General features: G+C 46.6%; 1 protein-coding gene across 2 annotated transcripts in view; it reads right to left on the bottom strand.

Annotated features, from left to right (window-relative positions):
* LOC147627667 (ARM REPEAT PROTEIN INTERACTING WITH ABF2-like) overlaps window positions 1-23,356 on the bottom strand; it is a 95,132-nt gene that overhangs the window by 28,443 nt on the left and 43,333 nt on the right. For both annotated transcript variants that reach the window (XM_086814604.1, XM_086814603.1), the window contains exons 3-5: window positions 13,367-13,539; window positions 7,309-7,429; window positions 6,960-7,034 (exon numbers count right to left, since the gene is read on the bottom strand). In XM_086814604.1, the coding sequence (XP_086670730.1) occupies window positions 6,960-7,034; window positions 7,309-7,429; window positions 13,367-13,539 (369 nt within the window). The remainder of the gene's footprint in view (window positions 1-6,959; window positions 7,035-7,308; window positions 7,430-13,366; window positions 13,540-23,356) is intronic.

Genomic DNA, 23,356 nt, shown 5'->3' with positions numbered 1-23,356 from the left:
CTGTGCTGGCTGCCACATTTGTACCGGCTGGTTGCCCTAATTACAACAGCTGATTGCACCCATTTGTAGTACAACAAAAAGGAAAATGGTCTTCTTTGCTGAGATTTGAATTAAAACCTATGCCAGGTATTTGTTTCTATATTTTATTTCAAATTCAAATAACAATTAAAGTTAGATGTTGTTATTTCAAGCTTTGTGTAGGCAAGTTTCTTCTCCAGCTACATACACCTTAGAAGGTCATTGGGTAGTGGTTTTTCCCATGATTGCCCTGACCTTGCCCTCACATATAGAGAAGCCAGTGAAGGTCATGAGGGTATAAGGAAAAACCAGGTACAAGGCTTATCTAGGAGAACCAGGATACATTCCCTCCGCGGTGTATCACAGTTGCCTGCATTAGTACGGACGTGCCCATTTATGCACGGTCCCAGAAGAACAGTGAGAGCAAGTGTGCACCCAGTGAAGATGAGAATGAGCTTGTGATTTGAGGCTACTCCGACCAACACCTCTTCATTGACTTGAACCAATTTTATGTGGTTGTTTTCACTCCTTGGTGGAGAAATCTGGCCTATCAGGCCCGTGACACTTGTACAAATATAAATACTCCAAGAAATACAAAAAGTATTGAGGGGGGGAGGCAGCTCTTTCCGGCCCCAGTGCTGGTGTCATTTGTATTTTCAGTATTTCCAGTATTTGTGTTGCTGATGTTGTTTCCATTGATTAATATCAGTTTAGATTGAGTGTTCTAAATGTGTGTATATTGTCTTCCGATACGTAGGCCTCCTGTAGGGAGCGGTCACACATGGTTGCCCCAAGAGGTCTACCATATTCATCCAAAATCAAGTCATTCCACACAGTGGACTGCCTGTTAGAGTCCTCAACTGATCACGGAGGAATATGAACCAATAAGCTTCTCATGCAACCCCAGGCTCACAGAAGAGATCTCACCAAGGGCGAAGAAGGTGGTCGGTGCTCTACATCTGAAAATATAAAAGCCGGGCTGTAGATCCAATCATCTCCCCTAATCGAACTGCACCTTGTAATCTAATGCAGAAGAAAGTCCTTCCAAGGCTCAATGCCAAGAAGAAATCCTCTAACAACCAGCTTACAAAGTAAGGCCTTACACTGCACCTCAAGGTCAATGTTGTTCAATCCTCCCTCTTGCTTAGGCATAATAATGGTATCCCAAGCTACTCTCGCACTAATGTATACAGTGCCATTTAATCCTAACGAAAGGAAGTTCCAAATAAGGCGATGAAGTTGACCAATGCACCCCTTATGAAAAACCCAACACGACATGACAAACTAGGCAGTCGCTAGGTTCTTCTTGAGCATTTAGAGCCAACAATAGCTCAATTACTAAAGAGTACATACAAGGTTATTGGCAACTATGCCTTGCATGTTGTATGCTGCCAATTACCTCCTCTCGTGCTGCCACTACAGGCCTTCACATTGCACATTTCCAATGCGCAATTATCCCTCAAATCCTCTCTCTAGTGTTGTTTCTACAGTGTTACATCACCTGCATTCACGGGATTTCTCAGAGGACAAGTACATATTAGGGAATCTATACGGCTATACCAATCAGTGAGGTCACCTATTAGAGGAGAAACACCCCAACGGAGAGACCCTAGAAATGAATTTGTAGGTTTAAAGGTGAAGGCCACAAAGGATATGTAACAATGGTCAACCAGGGCATGCTTCCACAGAGAGGAGCTTGACTCCGATCTTGCAATTTGCACCCGCCGTTGAGCAGCAAATTCAGGTTTTTTGCTTACTCAAGGCTTTGATTTGAGCCCACTACCAGCATCTACAGCATAGATGCCCAAATTTGTCTCTTTTTATTTATGCCAGCCACCCATCACCACCACAACCCGGTATAATCAGCAATGGCCCGGCTGTGGTGGTGAATTGGTGAATTGCAAGCCATGAACCCTTGAAGCAGCCTGCCATTTTCAGGTGCACAACACCATGAACAGGCATCTGTCAACTGCATTTGTACACACCAATCTGGCAGGCACCCTAAATATATAATAAATTTCATGATTTTGCTTCAAAATTGACTCAACCTGGGGAAAGGTTGTTGACGATGTATGTAAAGGGGGGGACTTGTTACAACACTTAAGGGTTAAGGCTGAATACGAGAAGAAAGATGAGGCATAAATTTCCCACATTTCCTATTACATACACTGTTGAAGCTTGAGTGGTAAGTGTGCAACAAAGTCTTTCACAACATTTCATATACTTATGAGAGAATATGCACCTACACAATATTGCATACCAAATAAGCCACTAAGGGCCCCTACCTTTCCGTGTATTTTCTTTATTGTGAAGTTGAAATAAGTACAATGATAAGGACTTGGAATTTCCTAAATGTGGTACTCACCTTCTTCTTTGCTAAAGTGAGTGCGGCTCAATTCCAAGTTGAACAAGAGGCCAGATTGCTTAGCCAAGCACGCTTGATTGCAGATCTGCTGAGTTGATGGTTAAGTGGGGAAGTGGAGGGATCTATTCCTGGGGAAAATGTAACTATTTGGCCCTCCTAGCTCTACTACTTCAGATGATGAAACCCTTGCCCGGACATTAGACAAGTGGAAGAAGGCATGGGGACAAGGACCATAAGGTTTGTTCAAGAACAAGCACCACTCTTTGGTCAAAAAGTAGGAAAAAGCAAAAAGTCAAACTGAGTTGACCACAAGGCAAAGATATCATTACCACCTTCCAAACCAAAAAGCTAAAAGCCGCTTTTCCAAAAAGCAAAGCTTTGAAGTTAGAAAAGAAAAGTAAAGAACTTTGACAAAAGTTGAGTAATATTTTATTATTGAAAAGCAAAAAGCAAAGAGTAAAAAGGTAAAAACAAAGCAAAAGCATTGCTTTTGACAAAAAAGCAAGGACCTCCTCAAGTATAAAAAGGCTTGAACCTCTCTTGTAGCATCATGAACGAGATCGTGGAGTCATTATCATTATCATCATCATCATCTTTGTTATCAAAGCCACGAAAGTGTGAAGACCATCGATCAAGGCGAAGAGATTATCACTAAAGATTGAAACTCTGCATCAACCTCATCAACAAAGCAAGGCGCTCATCATCGTTAACATTATGTTCTTCACCCTAGTGTGGGAATTTTCTTCTTCGCCACCTTGGCTGTGCCATCTTTCAGTGCTGTACCTGTGCGCCACCACCTCTCCCTGACTGCGCCTCCTACACCAGCAGAACCACAGCCGCGCTTGGGTTGCACCACTTGAAGCACCGCTTTGTGCCACTTACTATGCCTGCCACCAACAGTCTGCTAACCAGCAGTGCTATGTATACAACTGTTGCGCCTTCTACAGAGCTGCCAACAGACTTGCTGCTGGGCAGCAGCGCCATCACCTCTGCTTGTTTCTGGACAGCAACTGCCGCCAAGTGCAGCACCTGGCTGTCCCACCGCTTGGCCGACTTTCAGCACCACCTATAACTGGAGCAGCCACCTGCTGTTTCTGTCTTCCATATGCCAGCTATCGCAGCTGCCAGTGCCTGCTGCCCCCGCCAGTTTGTGCTGCCTGGCTGCCACTTGCAGAGCAACGTTGTCCACTATTGGTTGTTGCCTGCACCAGCCGTAGAGCTGTCTACCGCTGCTTGGCCACCTTCAGAGAACTTGCGGGCTACCCGCCAACAAAACCACTGCCAGTGTCGCCACTTGATGTGTTGGGACACTAACTGATTATACAGTGCTATCTCATGGTCTTACCCTGGTTCTAACACATTTGTAAGACCTTTGTGGACTGATTTCTACATCCTGTTTGGGCAACATACTCCCAGTTGAAGCTTCATCGTATACACTTATCCCTCACATACTTCATATACAAACTTGGAGTTCTTTGGGGTTTGGACTTGGATTTGAACTTGGACTTGGATTTGGATTTGGACTTGGATTTGGGATTTGGAATTGGACTTGGATTTAAACTTGGATTTGGGATTTGGACTTGGGCTTGCATCTGGATTTGGACTTGGACTCTGGACATGGATTTGGATTTGGACTTTGGACTTGGGCTTGCATCTGGATTTGGACTTGGACTCTGGACATGGATTTGGATTTGGACTTGGACTTGGATCTGGACTTAGACTTGGATTTGGATTTGGATTTTGGATCTGGTACTAGCCCGGTGAGATATTCTTGTGGGTCAACCCCGTGGTGAGCTCAGCATTAGAGATCTCGTGCCTCAACATCAACATCGACTTGGTTATACTACATCGGCATATTTGTTTGCTTTTGTATTCATTATGTATTGATCCTGGCCAGCGTGCCTGTGGATTGTTCCTGAATAAATTCCTGAAAGGGGGCGAGGCTTGTTCCCCCCTCAGTGTGGTGTACTGTGCAAAGTTCCCTAATCCCTTCTCTCTCTTCCCGTCTCTCTATATATTTCTCTCTTGGATACATGGTTGAGTCTGTCACGGCACGACCCATTGGGCTTACAGCAAATCTGCCTTTGTATTTGTTGGTCACAGCTTGTGCGACCTGCTACCCACCTTGCTTGGCCTACTCAGGCTGGTCCAAACCTGTGGCTTGCCTGCTCACTATCCCCAAACGTGTCCGGAACCCAGAACTTGGCTTAATAAGCTGCATGGACAATTGTAAATACTTCAACTCCAGGTGGGTTCACAAAGCTGTGGGGGGCTTAGCACTGATTTGCTCCGCGGGTGACCTGCACTAGCCTACTCTAATAGGAATTGGCAATTTGTCCTGGAATAGGTCTTACAAACTTGCTCAGTGTACATCTCTAACCCAAAACATTATCAAAAACTTGCACTTGAAGTACACTATGTACTATGAAAATTGGCAATTGGATTGAGGTCCTCATTAGGAGTCATCACTGATAAAATGGATGCAATTGACTGGCCTTGAATGCAGGGCAATCATAGTTCCGAACATTCGCATATGGTATGCCGGTTTCATATGTGGCCCTTTTTATAATAAAACATGGGGCTTTTTGCCATTCGTGCCGTTTTCTCCCTTTTCTTTGCAAGCAGCCGATGTGCACCTCAAAAACCAAGTAATTAAGCACTTAATCCCATTTTTAGGTGACATGTCTTGTTCGGAAGTACGGGCTGGCACCTGTGTTATATGGCCTGTTGCTTGTGTTGTATAGGTTGTTGTCTGCACATGTTACCTGTACAGTGTACAAGCTGCACAGTACAAGAATGTAAATTGTACCTGTGTTGTAACTTGTATGGTCTGTTGCTTGTGTTGTACGGGTTGTTGCATATACATGTTACCTTTACAGTGTACGGGTTGTACAGTACTAGAGAAAGAAAGGATTTGCATGTTGATTGGTAGGTCATGTTGCACTCTCCCTTGCATGTTTTGCAGGTTTCATGTTGCATCCTATATGGAGAGGAAAGAGGCAAGAGGTAGAGCAAGAGGTAGATGGAGGTGCAAAATGGGTGGTACAATCAGAGAGCACTATTGCTTCTCCATGTGAGAGAAATGGAGCCCTTTCTCTCTCAGCCATACAAAAACAAGGAACAGGTTGAAGCCCTCCGATACATAGTAGTTTATATACACACAAACCTTCAATTCATTGCATGAGAAGATGGAGGTTACTTTGGAGATGATAAACAAAGAGAAAAATGATGAAAGGTTTATTTCTATCCAGGAACTTCAAGAACTCGAGGAGAAGGGAGCAGCCACAAATGCACAATTGGAAGTTGCTACTCAAGAACTCAAGGAGAATGGGGCAGCCACAAATGCACGAGTGGAAGTTGCTACTCAAGAGCAAGTTGAAGAAGATGATAATGAAATTGCTTCATCTCCCTCTCATGTGGAGGAAGAGCAGGATGAGGAATCTGAATGAGGATATGACCATTTGACAATGGACATTGAAAGTTGATACTTGAGTCTTTGAAATTTGTCTCTAGTATTTGCTACTACATAGAGTCTAGTTTATGAACTTTGAACTGTATGTTTTCAAAATTATCAGACTTTTCAGATTTTTAAAATCTTTAGAATATCCAAAATTTCAGAATTTCACAAGTTCAGAATTTCATTGTCATCATTCACAAGCTTTATAATTTCATGATTTCATATTTTGGAAATGACTAAAGGCACCCACGCCTGGGTTGGTCAGGTGGGTATGGTTGGGTCAATGAATGTGACTCCACACGCTAAAGCAAACGTTTACGTACCTATCACGTTTGTCGTTTTCAAAAATATGGTTGGAACTATGATGTCAATATCATCTTCAATATTTCAATTTCACGTTGAGGAGCTTGGTAAGCTAGCACTTCGAGGTTATGTGGTGTACGGGACTACTAGGTTGGCCATTTGGGGGTAAGAAGCAAATATATTTTTTTCTCTTTATATTCTGACCCTTGCACATGGGAAGATAATGTTACCAGTGTTGTGTTGTGTACACCTCAAATGCTCTTTTCTTACGATAAAAGCTCCAGGATTGCATTTAAATCCATGTCCACTTAGTAATAAAAATTTCAGCCATAAAGCACAAGCTAAGTGAATATTGCATGTAAATCTGCGTCCACTTAGTAATAAACATTTCAGCCATAAAGCACAAGCTAAGTGAATATGCAGACCCGGCAGCTATCCTCAAGGGCATCGCTTCACTTCGATCTCTTGTTGGAGAAATCCACCATGATTCATGATGCTTGTCTATGTGGACAAATCAATAGGCCATAGCCTATGTTCATGGTTGTTTCCTCAATCTCATCCATGCATATCATATGTAAGGTGAAAGATTTCTTAGCGAGTTAATCCTGGTCATTACACAAAACTCTTAATGTGAACCCTTTCTAACGTGCAGGTTTCAAGTAGAGTGAGATGTACCACAACATTGAATACCTGATGATAAAATCACATTTCTCGGCAATATAAGGGTAGATCAAATGCTAGTTCAAATAGGCAGATGCAAATCATCCAAATAAAAGGTTAAGTTAATCCTCACAAATGACCTGTTCACAAACTTACCGCCTCATAATGGATTCCAATGTCTTCTGAGCGCAGCATAAAAATCAGAGTCGGTAAAGCATTGTGCTCCACAATCTGTGAAGACCCACATAACCATTAACTGACACATACGATGAAAAAGTGTGATACCAAACCAAGTTTCGTTCAATAACATAAGACATTCCTTCATAACAGAGAAAGCAACGCACTCTGCAAGAGAGCCAGAAAACTAGCAATAGTTTGAAGATACATTCATTGGGTGAGTCAATTTTTCAAAGCCACAATTTGTCAAATCTGAAGCACCTCAAGTAGACCTTTGAACAATCCTCTCATAGAAAAAGATGAAAAACAAGATTTGAGAAGGTATTACCTGATTCTTGTTTTCTTCATTCTTGAAAGCTAAAGTTCGCAATGCACCAGCTGCTGCACGTTGCACCTTGCCGTCGGTAGATTCCAGCAACTCGACCAAAGGGGGGATTCCCCCTTCCGTTCTAAAAAAAAGAAATAGGATTCAATAAAACACATTAGCATACCTCACACAAGTAGGATAAGGACATTATGAAAGAACCACGACACCACTACAAACATACATGAACTATACACTTTCTCAGATACAGTACCAAAAGGTCAAACATAGGAAACACTTTGGGAAAAGTTTTAGTCAACATCGAAACGTCACGGAAACGTTTCGGTCACATCAAGCTAAAATAACATGCATTTACGCTTTTCCCACATCCATTTTGTATAGCTTTGGGCTCAGAATAGAGATATCAGCAATATGCTGGATTGAAATCCACAAAGACATCCTCCAATGACTCACTCTCTCATGCATACAAACCCTCTCCCCCAGTACTATGGTTTAAACAACTCCCCCCCGCACCCCCCCCCCAACACCCACCCGGCGCGCCCTCTCTCTTTTTTCCTTCTTGACGTGGCGTTTCCATTTCCCTCTCCTGGAAAAATCCGTTTCCGTTTTCGTTTCTTAGTTTCCTACAACTTTGACGTGGACACTTGTAAATTCCAAATGGTTTACATAACTGTGGGCGACAATGCGCTGATCCATTGACCATTTGACTTAATCCTGGTCTATCTAATGGCAACTGGCCACTCGTTCGTGGAGGAGGCCTTTGGATAAGGGCTCACAAAATGCTAAGGCTTATCTTTAAGTAAAAGGTAACTATGCATTTATCTAGAGATATGTCCATGTTGTACCCTATTGGAGTGTGTGCATGTGACATCCCCTCCTACTTAGTTTACTGATGGGAGATGCATTGCTCCCAAAGGAGTCTGTCAACAACACCGGATACTCTTGGAAAAACCCATCATCATTCCAAACTGCTTCATGTGTACCCCGATGTTACGTACTTGATGCTAACCATAGGGTTAGGAGACCCGGGTAGGATCAGGAAATGAGGCTGATTATAGCGGTCAAGGTTTATAATAATTCATAAGTGAGTTATAAGTTTATAATACAATAAAGATAGCTTTATTGGAAAAAGCTATATAAGTGCTATTTAGGTTGATCGAGAGGAGTTCGAGTGCCACATAGAGCAGCATGCCGAGGAGAGTGACATGCTGGGCAATGAGCAAGAGGAGTTGTACATGCAGCTTCACAGAGAGCTCAAGAGCATTGAGCTTGGTATCGAGCTTACAGCATCACTTCCTCTACTGAGTCGACCCCGCATAGTCGCCATTGACGTCTAGAGGTCATGGAACTGAGCTGGCAAGTCATAGTGCATGTCTGCGAGGGAGAGGCTCCAGCGACATTGGGAGACACGACACACAACGTTAGATGTAGACACTTCTAGAAGAAGGACTTGGACCCTCTACTATTGGAGCAGATCCCCAGATTATTGATTCACCGAATACTGTGGTGGTTTGGGAGCTTGTGTAAGATTTTGATGGGAATCTTCTCGCAGATGGAGACTAATCATCATCCTCATCTTTCTACTCTTTGAGAAGGATGGCACAAGTTTCACCCTTCAGATCACACTTTCAAATCTCAGCCATTCCTACTTCCTCGGTATGGGTTTCCCAATGATCACTGCAAGCCGGTGTGAGCCAATGATGGGAGCTGATAAGCAGTGTTACTGCCTACCACATCTGGCAAGCCAGATGTGCCGACGCCATAGATTGATCCATCACCCCACCTACCAAAGACGATCCGCTTCATTTGGATGGACATCACCTCACAAATTAGATTCAGCAGTAGCGTTCATGTCATCTGTACACGTCGTACTATTGCACATTGCTATACCCGCACAGCTGTAGTACATCTCTACGTTCTATCCATATAGTTATCAACTGTCCGTACCTTTTTAAAGGAACCCTCTGTACCTCCATGTACTGTACCTGCGTGTTACCATACCTGATGTGCCTGCACACATGCACTGTACCAATTGTACATGCAACATTGAAGTTTCCGTGTACTCAAAGTTTTGAGGCTTTTCTCAAAATTGAGCTTTTCCTTCAAAATTGAGGTACATGGAGTCGAGAAAAATTGGAGTTTTTATCAAAATTGAAGTACCTATAGTTCCAAAAAGTCCGAGGTTTTCAAAATATGAGGCTTAGAACAAAATTGGAGAGCAAACACTCCCTAAAATTTAGGGCTTTCTGCTGCAGCTTTGATTTTTATTTTTTTTATTTTTATTTTTTTTTTGGGGGGGGGGGGCCAATTTCGAAGTGGGACCTCTATATCGGGCACCTTGTGCCCCCCTACCTGGGCTTGGCCTGCTCGACCTGCTGCACAATCAGCCCATGATCCTTTCTTTGCTGCTACCAGACTGCGACCAGCCTGACCTGCTCGATCGGCATCCCGACCTGCCTGGTGCCTTGTCCACCGTGCCCTGCCTGTCCAGACATTCCCTCCTCTGTTTGCAAGGCTGTGCACACTGCTTGGAATTTGTAAATCTTCTTATGGGTCTTGTAAACCATCCGCACTTGTGCCCCGTGCCTGGCTCTTGGCCTAATAAGCTGCCTGGACACTTGTACAGACTTTAACTCCAAGTGGGTTACACATCTAATATGGACAACACTGACTGTTTGACCTAATGGTCTATCCTGCTGGCAACTAGCGGCTGGTGCCTGGACTGGGGCTCACAAAGTGCTCAGTGCTCATCTTTTATCAAAAAAGTAATTGTACACTTATGTACACATGTCCACGTGGCACTCTAGAGCAGTAGGTGCACATAACATTTGTGCACCTGGCTGCTTCCGATATCCTGAAACGTTTCAGAAGGGAAACATGTTTCGGTTGCCACCGAAGCGGCTGTGGAGGGGCATTTCGGGGAGTTTCTCGCTTCTATGGTCCACGTAGCTCAAGAGACAGGCAAGTGAGGAAGCAGCTGGACAGCCCAATCACAGATGCCAGGCAGTGTGGCAGACTGCAGTCTTCTGACTAAAAGAGGGCAGATCCACACATGCTGTGCAGGCTGGAGAAACAGATTGCTGGTCGGGCAGATCTGGCAGCAAAGGCAGGTCAGGTAGCAGGAAAAGATCATGGGCTGGTCGTGCAGCAGGTCAAGCATGCCAAACCCGCAAAGGCGGCAAAAGGTTGCCCTATTCAAAGGCCTCTTCCCCTCAACTTCATCTTTCAGTTCTGCAAGTACAAGCATCTTACAAACATCAAGCAAGAGAACACCTCCAGAAGTATCCCAAACCAGCCATGAACCAGAAACACTTTCCAAGATCTTTCCCAGCTCCCCAAGCAGCCCACTCGTGCATAGGACTAGCCCAGGTGAGCAAGTCCTGCATCCTGATCAAATTGGAATTCATCCCACACTCAGTTGAGTAGAGATCGGCTCACACACTTAGGGCCAATTCATGTCCAAGCATTGCACTCTCTAGAAATCCAGTAATATAAGCAAATACACCGCAAGGTGGGGGACCTTAGTTGGGACTCAATTGGTCGTACTGTCTCTCTTCCCCTTCTTCTTTTTGGGAAGCAGATATACATTTATATTAGATCAAATAATCGGATACACCCTTTCACAAGCAACGAAGATACAAGTGATCACTTTTTCTTCCTCAGATCTCATTCCGGACCAAAAAGTTAGCTTCCTTGACCACATCCCCATTCTCAAAATGTAAGAACTTCACCCCTCCCTTATCTACTAACTTAGCTCGGACTGTGAATTTCTGTAACACCTTGTCATAGGCAGCAGGAGAGCTCCTAATAAAGGATCTCTTTCTTTCCGGCAAGCTCCTTGCGGCATTCTTACTAAAGTTAGAAACCACCTCCACGGTCTCCAACCCGTCTACCTGTTCCTCGGGTGTCACGTAGGCTGCAACGCCTGTGACCAACGGCAGACCGGATGGCCATGTCCAGGGTTCAGTGGGAGAGGACGCCCATGCGGAGTCATGGGCGGCCAGGCTAGTGTGGACGGCAGGCCACACACTATATAGCCTGGGGGATGAGGGGCAATCCTCATTCTTCCTCTATGGCGTCACGTAGGCTGTAACACTGATGAGGATGTCACGTAGGCTGTAACGCCCGGCAGACCGGATGGCCATGTCCGGGGTTCAGTGGGAGAGGATGCCCATGCGGAGTCATGGGCGGCCAGGCTAGTGTGGATGGCAGGCCACACACTATATAGCCTGGGGGATGAGGGGCAATCCTCATTCTTCCTCTATGGCTGGGTGGTGAGCCAGAGGCCATCCCCTCCTGTGGTAATGCCCGTAGCGGCGTTACGGGAATGTAACATCGGGGCTCCCAATGGGATCGATCTAGCTGGACCCCTGGTGCTCACAGTTCATGATGTCATCATTTCTCTTCCTCCGTAGCGTCTTTCTCTTCCATACTCTGAGTGTCTTGGGTTTGCTGCCTCGTCCCTTCCTTTGCAAGCTCAAAATTATGATTTAGAACTTCAGAAGGGTTCATCAAAATCGGAGGGGGCTGTCCCCCCTTACGAGCCCCATAGTTGACTTATTCCTCTCAACTTCACAAGACAGCAAGGGAGCTGGCAATAAGTTTTATATTCTCTTCCTCTGTAGTGTCCTGCTCTTCCAATACTCCAAGTGTCTTGGGTTTGCTGCCTCATCCCTTCCTTGTTAAGCTCACATTTCTCATTTAGAACTTGAAAAGGGTTCACCAAGACAGAGGGGGCTGTCCCCCCTTACAAGCCCCATAGTTCACCTTATTCCTCTCAACTCCACAAGATGGCAAGGGAGCTCATAATTCCCATTTAGAACTTCAAAAAGGTTCATCAAAATCGGAGGGGGCTGTCCCCCCTTATGAGCCCCATAGTTGACCTTATTCCTCTCAACTCCACAAGACAGCAAGGAAGCTCGCACATCCTCAGACGAGTTGGAGGCGGAAGAGTCATCTGAGCACATCTTGGAACTTCCCTCCCCTGGATTGGAATTCGTATTCCCTCACTGCCTCGGAACTGCCACTGTTTCCTTGGGTAAGATAATCTCAGGTATAGTGCACCTGTTGCTCGTGGTAGGGAACGAAAAGACTGTCAAAAACAGCACAAATGGCCCATATCCACATCATGGAAAGTGGGCACTAAACGCTCCTTCCTCCACAGCAGACATACTTTAATATCCAGCCCAACACCCATGAACTACAACTTTGGAGCAAAGAGAACCTTTCCCAACGCACACGCCATCCTGTGGACATGACTTCTGAGGAAAACCTGGCAGCCCTTTAGAGAAGACCCACACTGGACAGAAAGACAAAAGCTCCTCCTCCGGCTGTAAGCATGGCATGGGCAAAAAACCACCCTCCCCTGCATACAAAATCATACAGCACAACTTGGACTCACATGTCCTCTACTATCTTCATTAATCAAAATTAATGCACACTTGCTTGGGTATGAGCACGTGTGTGAAATGACATCATCAGTGAGATGATCAACCAAAAAAGTCCGTCGCACAAGTGTCAACATGGCTTCTTCAGCTTAAAAATGAGGTTCTGCATCTCAAATTAGGCCCTCCAGTGCAGAACCCCTAGAGAGGGGTTCCATAAAAATAATGGGTGTCAATCATTGCACGGGCCAGTTTACTGAACTTGCAAAATCTTGGTTTCCAGCTATTCGTTTATCAAGAATGGCTTAAGCTCTTATCCTCACAATATTATATAAGTGGCTCGCCTTTGATCGCTTTGAAAATGAAAGTAACGATTCTCACCTGATTGCATCCTTACAGTCTCTCAAATGACAAAAGAAAAAGGGCGCTTTACAAGATCAATCTAATTGTGTTCAACTTTATTTCATCATAAGAAACCCCCCTCCCCAACCAGCTGGCCTACTGTATAGACCTTCAAACTCTTAACAACCTTACAGCCAGTGAGGTGGCATGATGACACTTGGCCAGATAAATAAAAGAAGATAATTCATACTGCATGTTTCTCTTTCAATTCATGCTCTAAGGGCTGAATTAATATACCTGTAGCGACAACTCATTAAACGGGAGGTAAAACATACCTTACTCGAGTTTTTATACTGCTGTTTTCATGAGCAAGATTAGTAATGGCATCAGCAGCTCTACGAATGACACCGTTAACAATACGAGCATTTGAGCCAGTAGCTTTCCTTTGCAGCAAAGAAACGAGACATGGCAAAGCACCTGCATCTGCAATGAGCCTCTGATGTTCGGGCTGAAAGACAAAGCCAGTAAAGATAGTTATCAAAAGGTCTTCATATCCTTGAGCTCCTCCTTTTTTTTAAAAAAAAATCTTTATTCACTCAAAAGAGCTCGAACAAGTCAGAGTGGAAACAGTGAAAACAGAATCTAAAGAGAAAATCAAATCCCCTGCAAGGGCCTTGATTTTGAAGATGCACAATGCCACTTGGGTATCTGCTATATATCTACCCAATGCTGCTTGGGTATCTACTTAATGTCTGCAACTTTCTGAATGGGCATTGCACCCTTCAAAGCTCAGAGTTTATCCCACACACAGTTTTCATCACATAAAGTGCACCTTCAGGAGAAATGTAATACAAGACAAGTGCAATGCTTTCAAAGAGGAAAAGTAAAGGAATACTTATGCTCCATGAGAACACTGTCCACTTAGTTTCAACAAAATCTACACTCTTAAGCTAAACCCCGGCTTAGTGCCCTTGAAATACAAACAATAAAGTATATGAAAAAAGGAGCATTGATTTTGTATTTTACATGAAATATTCTAGAGAAAAGGTTGTTTTCCAAGCTTGAGTGCGACAAAAAGGCAACTTTCTATTCACAAAGCTTGAGACGAACTCCATCATGCATATCACATCAGCGAAACTGGTGCAAATTTCAGTACAAAACTAGAGCCCACTCTCCACCTTCATGTTTGAACCTTCATCTATGGAACACCATGCTAAGTTTCTAGCATTTATCTAAAGGCACAGGACAGACCCGACCAAAATTCAAAGGCTAGTGCTTCTCAAACAATTCAAGGGGCATTAATAAACCCACAATTCATCTTCTCGAGAAATGGACAGCAAAAACTAGAAAAACACAAAAGACCATGCACCCTTCTTGCTATCTGCAAATAGGACAGCTACTTTGAAAAGAAACTCCATGAAAAACAATCATCAACAAGGACAAGAAGCTTGTCTTGCTATACAGAACTTTCCACCTCCTATGTGTTTTCGGCAAGGACAAGACCGGTGTAATTTTTGCTAGCATCCCTCTTGACATGGAAGGAAGATCAAACTAGATGCTGCCAGGAAAAGCTCATGATCGTCAGGTCAAACAGAAGTGGAAGGCAAAAGCTTATTTGGCCACTGGTCCAAAACTGACATCAACCAACAGAGGAACAGACTTTGATCCATTAAAGAGTCAATTCTGATAACGATTACAAGACAAAGATAATCACTCTCAGGCACAAAGAAAAGAACCTTGTAGCTAATGCATGCCCCTCCCACCGTACACTAATCCCATTCATCTGTGTCAGTAAAAACTCTTCTTGCCATGTATAACTTGCGCTTCCAGAGTGCGTGACACACCTCACCTCCATGTATTCCAGGCATACATGGCAGGTGTACAACAGCCAAGCAATGCCCATGATCAGTCAGGCAGCCTGCAAAGCAGGAGTCAGTGCAGGTGACACGTGGCTACCACATGGCAGTCGACCAGGCATAGCAGCAGTCCGCCATCTACGATGTGGTCGTGAAAGAACAAAGATAAAGTTTTAATTAATGTCTATAAAGACCAAAGGGTCTATGAGACCAAAAGTGTGGGGCTGTCCTCTACAGGCCAACACGAGTCCTACTGGCCGACTAGGCATGAGGACATTTTTTCTAGAGCAACAGAAAAAGCTCTTAACACAAGAGGTAAGGAATATAAGTATACATGGATATTAAGCATTTCCATCTCATTTCTTCTCTCTCTCTCTCTGCACTATGATCCCTTCCACACCCCCCCCCCCCAGCACTGCCCCACAGAACAGTTGGTATGATGATGAGTGTCGTGAGACACGAGCACAGCTACAGCATGAGATTGCCATTGGGACTCACACGCATAGACAGGACAGGATGATCTTTCAGGGCCTTGTGCGGAGGAAGAAACGAGCCTACCTAGCTAAGTTAGAGGAGGAGATCTACCAACTCTTCCTGGGGAAGGACAGCAAGAGGGCATGGAAGATGTTTCAGGAGAGACAGCCTGGTACTCCGATTACTGCAGCTGAGGCATGGCATGCTTATGCTATAGAGCTATATGATGCACCAGGACAGCCCCCCACCCCCCCCCCCCTTCACTGGGAACTGACCGGCTAGCCGCACCTTTTTTTACTATACAGTTGGAAGGCCTCCGCAAGTAGATACAGAGAAAGAAGAACAAGATTGAAGAACTGGCAGCCCAGGTGAACCACCAGGAAGAGGTGATTCAGATGTTGAAAGAGACCCAGCTGCTACAGACAGTGATAGGGGAACTCCAGGCAGAAATGGAAGCCCTAAAGGCTACGGTCAAGGACCATACAGTGGAGGAAGGGGAACTGAATATTCAGGAGGGTCTAAGGACTGATTTGGAGCAGTTTAAAGCTGCAAGTGATAAGCTGTGGGAAGAACTGCAGACCGCTAAGAAAGATTGGGTGAAGGTGGTGAAGAAGCACAAACCCCCACAGAGCATCATACATGAGACTCTCGAGGGGGAGAAACGCAGGAAGGATAGGGCCCTCCATGTGCGAGTACGGGGGCTACAGGCGGGGGGCTTCCCCCAAGGAGGATGCCATGATCCTTTGACAGATGCTAGTAGTGGACGGGATCTCCCCCCCCCCTTTGCAGATACATGGAGGGCAGGCAAGGATATGACACGAGAGCGGCCCCTCATCATTAGATTCCCTGATGCCACCAGCAGACATGCCTTCTTAGACAGGCGGGCTGCCCTCAAGGGCACACAAGTGTACATGGGAGATGATCTCACTCCAGCACAAGTGGCACACAAGTGGCACACCGGCATGAGGCGATGGTGACTATTCATGAGGCCCGCAGAGCAGGCAAGTGGGCTATCTACAGAGATGGTACGGTCATTATCACTGAGCGCCATCCCAAATAGGGACGTGGGGTCTATGAGACCAAACACCTGAGACTGGCAGTATGGAACTACAATGGCATGATGTGGTGGAATCCAAGAGGCTTGAGCGAGATTCTCACAGGCAAGGATGTCATTTTTTATACAGAGACTCATCAGAGCCCTGAGAGGGGCTTACCATACATAGCCGGGTATGAGTGGGAGTCAGCTTTCCGAGGCGAGACCCGCACATCAGGAGGAGTACGTGGCTCTAGGGGGGTAGCTGTCCTTTTTTAGATCCCATCTCCGACAGATTCTCAGCATCGTCCGGAAGAAGGGATGCACGGTATCTTTGGGTGCGGCTACAGCTTAGCAGTGACAAAATCATCCACATTGCTGTGTGTTATTTTGCACCATGCCACTCCCCTTACGCCGCACAACATGGCCAATCACCGTACTTACCATTATATTGGGATATCATGGAGTTCTCACAGTTGGGGAAGTCCTCCTGCTCGGGGATTTCAATGCCAGGACGGGAAATCAGCAGGTCCCACTACTCAATCTAGACGACCCTATCAGACTACAGGAGCTGGACATCACAGACACAGGGCTGCAACGATCATGACACAGGGCTGCAGCGTTCATTACAGGACCGTGTGGAGGTCACAGTGTATGGGAGATATTTCTTAGAGCTGGGAGCTGCACATGGTCTCGTTATCTATAACGGGATGTCCCGATGGCCCTCCTCCGGCGCCCTAACCTCCTTCCCTCACTCACAAGGTACTAGCACCGTGGACTACCTTATGGGATCTCCGGCTTTGGCACACCTTCTCCCCGACTTCTCCATCCCGCCACCCCCCTTTTGAAGCTGACCATGCCTACCTCTCTTTCACTCTTACCTGCACACCACCCGTCCCTCCACCACCACCCCCCATCTCACATTACACTCGAGTCCTTTTTGATCACGAGTGGATAGGGGAACCTAATGTCCCCCTATCCACTCTCACAGCACAGCTCACCACCATACTCCACACATCTGCCACCGCTTCCGCTTCTTTCATCTGCACGCGGCGATCTACCGCCAAGCCACCTTGCGGTTCCATGCCTCAGAACTGTTGGTATGATGACGAACGCCAGGCCACACACTCCCATCTTAAGCATGAGGTACGGATTGGGCAAATCACGAAGCGCCAAGTTCAACGGATTTCTCAACGGCTCACCCAACGCAAGAAACAGGAGTTCTACGCTCGGAAAGAGGATGAGTTATACCGACTTTTCTTAGGGCCGAACTGCAAAGAGGCCTAGAGGAAACTCCGAGAACATCGCCCTCCCACACCTATCACTTGCCCGGACACATGGCACTCCTATGCACGCTCCCTCTTATCATATCCCCCATCAACCACCCCTACCCCCACCACCAGATCCCCGTCCCACCACCTCCACCTTCTTCACAACGGGCATGGTCCTCAAGACCATTCGTAGACTACGCAATGGTGGGCGAGCCCAAGATCATGAGGGACTCACTACCGAGTACATCTCGCATGCTGATGATACCCTGGCGCCCCTACTAGCCTACATGTTCAATAGAGCCCTTTGTGAAGGATCTCCACCCTCTTGGTCTACCAACACCTTCACCCCCATCCTCAAAGCCGGAGATCCACTTGATCCTAATAACTACACGACGATCATGATTGGCCACACATTGGCCAAACTCTATGGATCAATGCTAGAGGCGGAGCTCAGTTCATTTGCAGAGAACCAGGGATGCAGAGCCACAGGGTAGGCTAGCTTTCCAAGGAGCTACTCTACCCTTGACCACATCTTCACCCTCCGTGCCATCATCGAGGAGGGTAGAGCATGACATCAAAGGATTTACTCCTACTTTGTGGATTTTCGCAAAGCTTTTGATATTGTACCCTGAGCCCGCCTCCTACACCATATACAGGAGATCGGAGTCCCATCTGACATGGTTTGGAGCATCATCACCCTCTATGAGTCCGTCACCGGACGAGTGAGAGCCCCAGGAGGTACATCACATGAGATTTCCAACACTATTTGGGGTGCAACAGGGTTGCCCTCAATCACCCACTCTTTTCAGCCTCTACATTGATGAGATCTCGAGCTTCATTGATGGATTAGGCGGGGCTGGCCCCACACTGGCAGGCATATTGATCCCCATACTACTTTATGCAGATGACATTGTCCTCCTCTCAGACTCAGCCGAAGGGCTTCAGAGACAATTGGATGCCTTACATGACTTTTGCACTCAGCGGGACCTCTCTGTTAACCTTGGTAAAACCAAGGTAATGGTCTTCAATACCTCTCGCCCCTTCACATCCAAATTGAGCTTCACATATAGAGGGGATCCTGTGGAGATTCTCATCCTATGTCTACCTTGGGGTCACTTTCAGTGGCCCACGCTTTACCATGGTTCTCGCAGCACATGCCAGAGTGACGCGGGGATATGCAGCCTTGAGCTTACTTGAGCGGCAATGCTTCCACGCACATTTCCAGGGGCCCAAGACGAAGGGCTGGCTTTTTGACACCCCTCGTCACACCAGCCTTGTTGTAAGGAGCAACCTTCTGGTGCCAAAATTATCCGATGAGGATTGGCAGCGAGTTGAGAGGCCCCAGGTCATGATGTTCTCCCGTATGATCCGCAGCAAACCATCAGTCCCACACCAGATTATCCAGGCAGAGTTTGCTACAACCCCAATGGTAGTGGATCCACTCTTCCAGACAGTCACATACCTCCATCGCATCAGTCACATGGATCCCCACAGGTACCCAAGGCTTGCCCCTAGAGTCCTCCAGACAACTAGCACTTGAGCGCCACTTTGGAGTATGGTATGCACTAGTTTCCACTTGGTTCTCAGTATATGGGCTCTGCATGGACCGCCTACCCCCCCTTCAGTACAATTTGGACTCCCCTTTTCTCCGCCTGTCTCACAAGGATACCAACTGGGTTATCCGGTTAGATCTTCTCAGCCTCTACACACATTGCACATGGATTACACCTCTGGCACTTCTACAGAGATCACTTCCTCACACTCACTGAGGATGGATTCATCCAGCAACAACAAGGCTACTTGAGTGTTCACATGTCCCATGCCATGCAGATTGCGATTGGCCAGAAACGGGTTTCATCCCACCGCCTCAGAGTGGAGACAGGTAGAACTGAGTGCATCTTCAGAGCCGGGATGCTCATACGGAGACCCAGAGAGGAGAGGATATGCCGACAATGCCACACAGAGATTGAGATGGAGGAGCATTACATATGTTGCTACCCAGTATACTATGAGATCCGCAGGAGGTTTCACTATCTATTTCGTAAGGGATTCGGCCCACTATCCAGGATCATTGACTTCCAGGACGAGCGTTACCTGGGCCTCTTCCTGCTTGAGCTCCGCAAACACAGGGACACCTTGAGAAAGCCTCGGCCCCAGCCATGCCGCCCCCTCCCTTGCCAGCCAACCATCACCAGTTTCTTCCGGACCCAAGAGGTGGAGGACACCGACATAGTGGATCTTGTGGACCCTCCACGAGCTGCTCTGGACCTACCTCGCCCGAGAGGAGTTACCTCGGACCGAGCCTCTGCACCCCAGCATGCCCGACGCCCTCGACCCCCCCACCGGCCACAATCACCTCATTACATCCAAATCCAGGACATGCTCCACCGCCATCGAGCTACCTTTCCACGTGACATAGCTGAGGGAGACCTCTCAGCCATACTCATTAGCCCCATGCTTGATATTTTGGAGAGTGGTTTACCATCTACTCGGAGTTGATGTTGCTCTCATGTTTCTATGTTCTTAGTATTCCATGATGAGTTTCCATGGATAGTTTTGTATCACCCCAGTGAGAGAGCTATGTTTATGTTTTCTTTCTATTTTATTTTCCATTCCATGATAGATATGTCATGGACATTATTGTATCACTTTGGTCTCATGGGCCCATTGGGTCTTTAGTAGACGCTCTCTCTCTCTCTCTCTCTCTCTCTCTCTCTCTCTCTCTCTCTCTCTCTCTCTCTCTCTCTCTCTCTCTCTGTGGCCGACTAGGCATGAGGACATTTTTTCTAGAGCAACAGCAAAAGCTCCTAACACAAGAGGTAAGGAATATAAGCATACATGGATATTCAACATCCCTCTCTCTCTCTCTCTCTCTCTCTCTCTCTCTCTCTCTCTCTCTCTCTCTCTCTCTCTCTCCACCCACATTTTCCTCTTGATGACCGGAGGAACATCATTGTACTACTTGTTTGTCTCATAGGCCAATTTTGGCCTATTGCAAACATTAATCTCTCTCTCTCTCTCTCTCTCTCTCTCTCTCTCTCTCTCTCTCTTCTTGAGCCAGGATTCGAGGGAGGCTTGGCGTCTGTTTCATGAGTCCTCCCCTGCTTTGGCCATCACTTCTACAGAGGTCTGGGGTAGTTATGCAGCATCTCTATATACAGTTCCTGGACAGACACCTTTTCCTGACCCGCCAGCACCATGCCCACAGACATGTACTTTCTTTACCGCAGAGATGGTAAGGAAGGCCATTGATAGGATGAAGACTGGGAGAGCATATGATCATGATGGATTGGTCGCTGAGCACTTTATTCATGCAAGACATGCTGGCAGAGCTTCTAGCAGTGATGTTCAATCGTGCTATGTGCGAAGGCTTACCCGAGACTTGGAGTAGGTCCACCATCGTGCCTATCTTCAAGTTAGGGGACCCTATGGAGCCAGGGAATTATCGCACTATTATGATTGGTCACACACTAGCACGATTGTATGCATCCACTCTTGAGCAGCAGTTGAGTAGATGGGCAGAGAGAGAGGGCATTCGAGCAGAGGGACACGCAGGGTTCAGGAGAGGTTTCTCTACTCTTGACCACATCTTGACTCTGCGGGCCATTATTGAGGAGGGCAGGTCGCATGGGCGACGGATTTATTGTAGCTTTGTGGACTTCCGCAAAGCATGTGATACAGTGCCCAGAGCCAGATTGATGAGGCGATTGCAGGAGATGGGGGTACCCACAGAGCTCATATGGGGGATTATGGCTTTATATAGATCAGTTGCAGGACAGGTACGCACCCCAGAGGGGGTCTCTACTTTGGTTCACTCCACTATAGGAGTGAAGCAAGGTTGCCCGTTATCACCTTCATTGTTTGGTATGTATGTGGATGAGGCTTCTAACTACATTGAGAGATTGGGGGACAGAGGAGCCCAGTTAGCAGGTACATGGATCCCACTATTGTTATATGCTGATGATATTGTGTTGATCTCTGACTCCCCTGAGGGTATGCAGCGTCATCTGGATGCTTTACATGAGTTTGCACATGATAGTGGATTGTCTGTCAACCTTGGCAAAACCAAGGTTATGGTGTTTAACACCACGCCACAGTGGGTTAGGCGATTAGCTTCCACATTTACATATAGGCAAGAGATTGTGGAGTATACAGATGCATATACATATCTTGGGGTAGTATTCAGTGGGCCAGTGTTTTCGATGAGGAGAGCAGCAGAGACTAGATTGACTAGAGCACATGCAGCCCTGCGTGGTTTGGAGAGGATGTGTTCGCAGGTTCAGTTTCAGGAACCTCGAACGAAACTTTGGCTTTTTGACACTCTAGTGACATCAGCTATGCTTTATGGAGTGCAGATATGGGGACCTTCAGTGGGCCATCACAGCGCAGGCGGGTGGAGAGGTATGGAGAGGCCTTTGGTATCTATGATTGCTAGGATTATTAGAGCCAAGGCCGTGGTACCTCATGAGATTATTCGAGCAGAGCTGGCGGCTACCCCTCTTGTGATTGAGGCTCTTACGAGATCACTCTCCTACATACATGGCTTGTGGGATCTCCCCCCGAGACAGATATGCACGCCTCGCCCTGGAGTCCTCCTGACAATTAGCTTTACAGGGAGACACGGCTTGTTGGTATGGACAGATGACATCTTGGTTCCAGGCACATGGTTTTAGCATGGACAGATTGCCTCCCTTCCAGTATTCTCTGGAGGCACCCTCTCTCTCTCTCACACGGACAGAGATTACCAGACTCATCTGTCAGGATTTAGTTCAGCTGGACATTAGGAGGACATGGATACAGCCGACTGAGGAGCTGGGCACGAAGATGGCTTCTACAGAGAGCATTTTCTTCAGCTCACAGCAGATGGTTTTGTGATCAGACCCAGTTACATGGATGTACACTTGTCTCATGCAGTACGATGTGCTATTGGTCAGATTCGCACATCCTCACACCAGCTTGAGATTGAGATTGGCCGATATAGAGGTATACCAGTTGAGGCCAGGATATGCCGAGTATGCCATGGGGAGCCAGAGACAGAGCTGCATTATATATGCCATTGTACTGCATACTATGTATGAGATACATGGTCGTTTCCACTATTTATTCAGAGAGGGTTTTGGACCACTTTCGAGAGTCATGGGGTACCAAGACCAGAGGTGTTTGGGATTGTTCTTGCTTGAGCTGCAGAGACATAGAGATAGCCTGCTTAGGCGCACAGAGAGCCAAACTCAGAGGCACATTACAGACTTCTTTAGTCCAGCCATCACTGCGCCAGATGGACCACAGCAGCAGCAGGACATGGATACCGCCCACACCAGAGGTACACTGATTGATCGTGCGATTGAGCTTGGGTGGTCCAGACGCCCACGACTACGGAGAAGGGCATCCCAGCATAGACGGAGGTTGCAGCGGCGGATTCGGATTATTCTTGCGAGGCATGCGAGACAGCCAGTCAGGGTGCTGACCACAGAGGATATTGAGGAGATCCGCCAGCGTCCGATGCGGCACATATTATGAGATGGAGGCACCTCCATAGTGTACCCCTCCGTCCCACATGATATTGTATCCCCTCACTATATTCCACTCACCTCCATAGCGTACCCCCCTCCTCACTATATTCACACCCTATAAGGGTTTCTGTTTACCTTCCATTTCCAGTTTCATTTTCTAGGTGCCAGTAGTATCATCTTT

The sequence above is a fragment of the Cibotium barometz genome, chromosome 20 (assembly GCF_041138505.1).
Source record: "Cibotium barometz isolate CiBa-2024 chromosome 20, ASM4113850v1, whole genome shotgun sequence".
NCBI classification, from domain to species: Eukaryota; Viridiplantae; Streptophyta; class Polypodiopsida; order Cyatheales; family Cibotiaceae; genus Cibotium; species Cibotium barometz.
The sequence above is the reverse complement of the archived record's forward strand: the minus strand, read 5'-3'. Positions and strand labels throughout refer to the sequence as shown.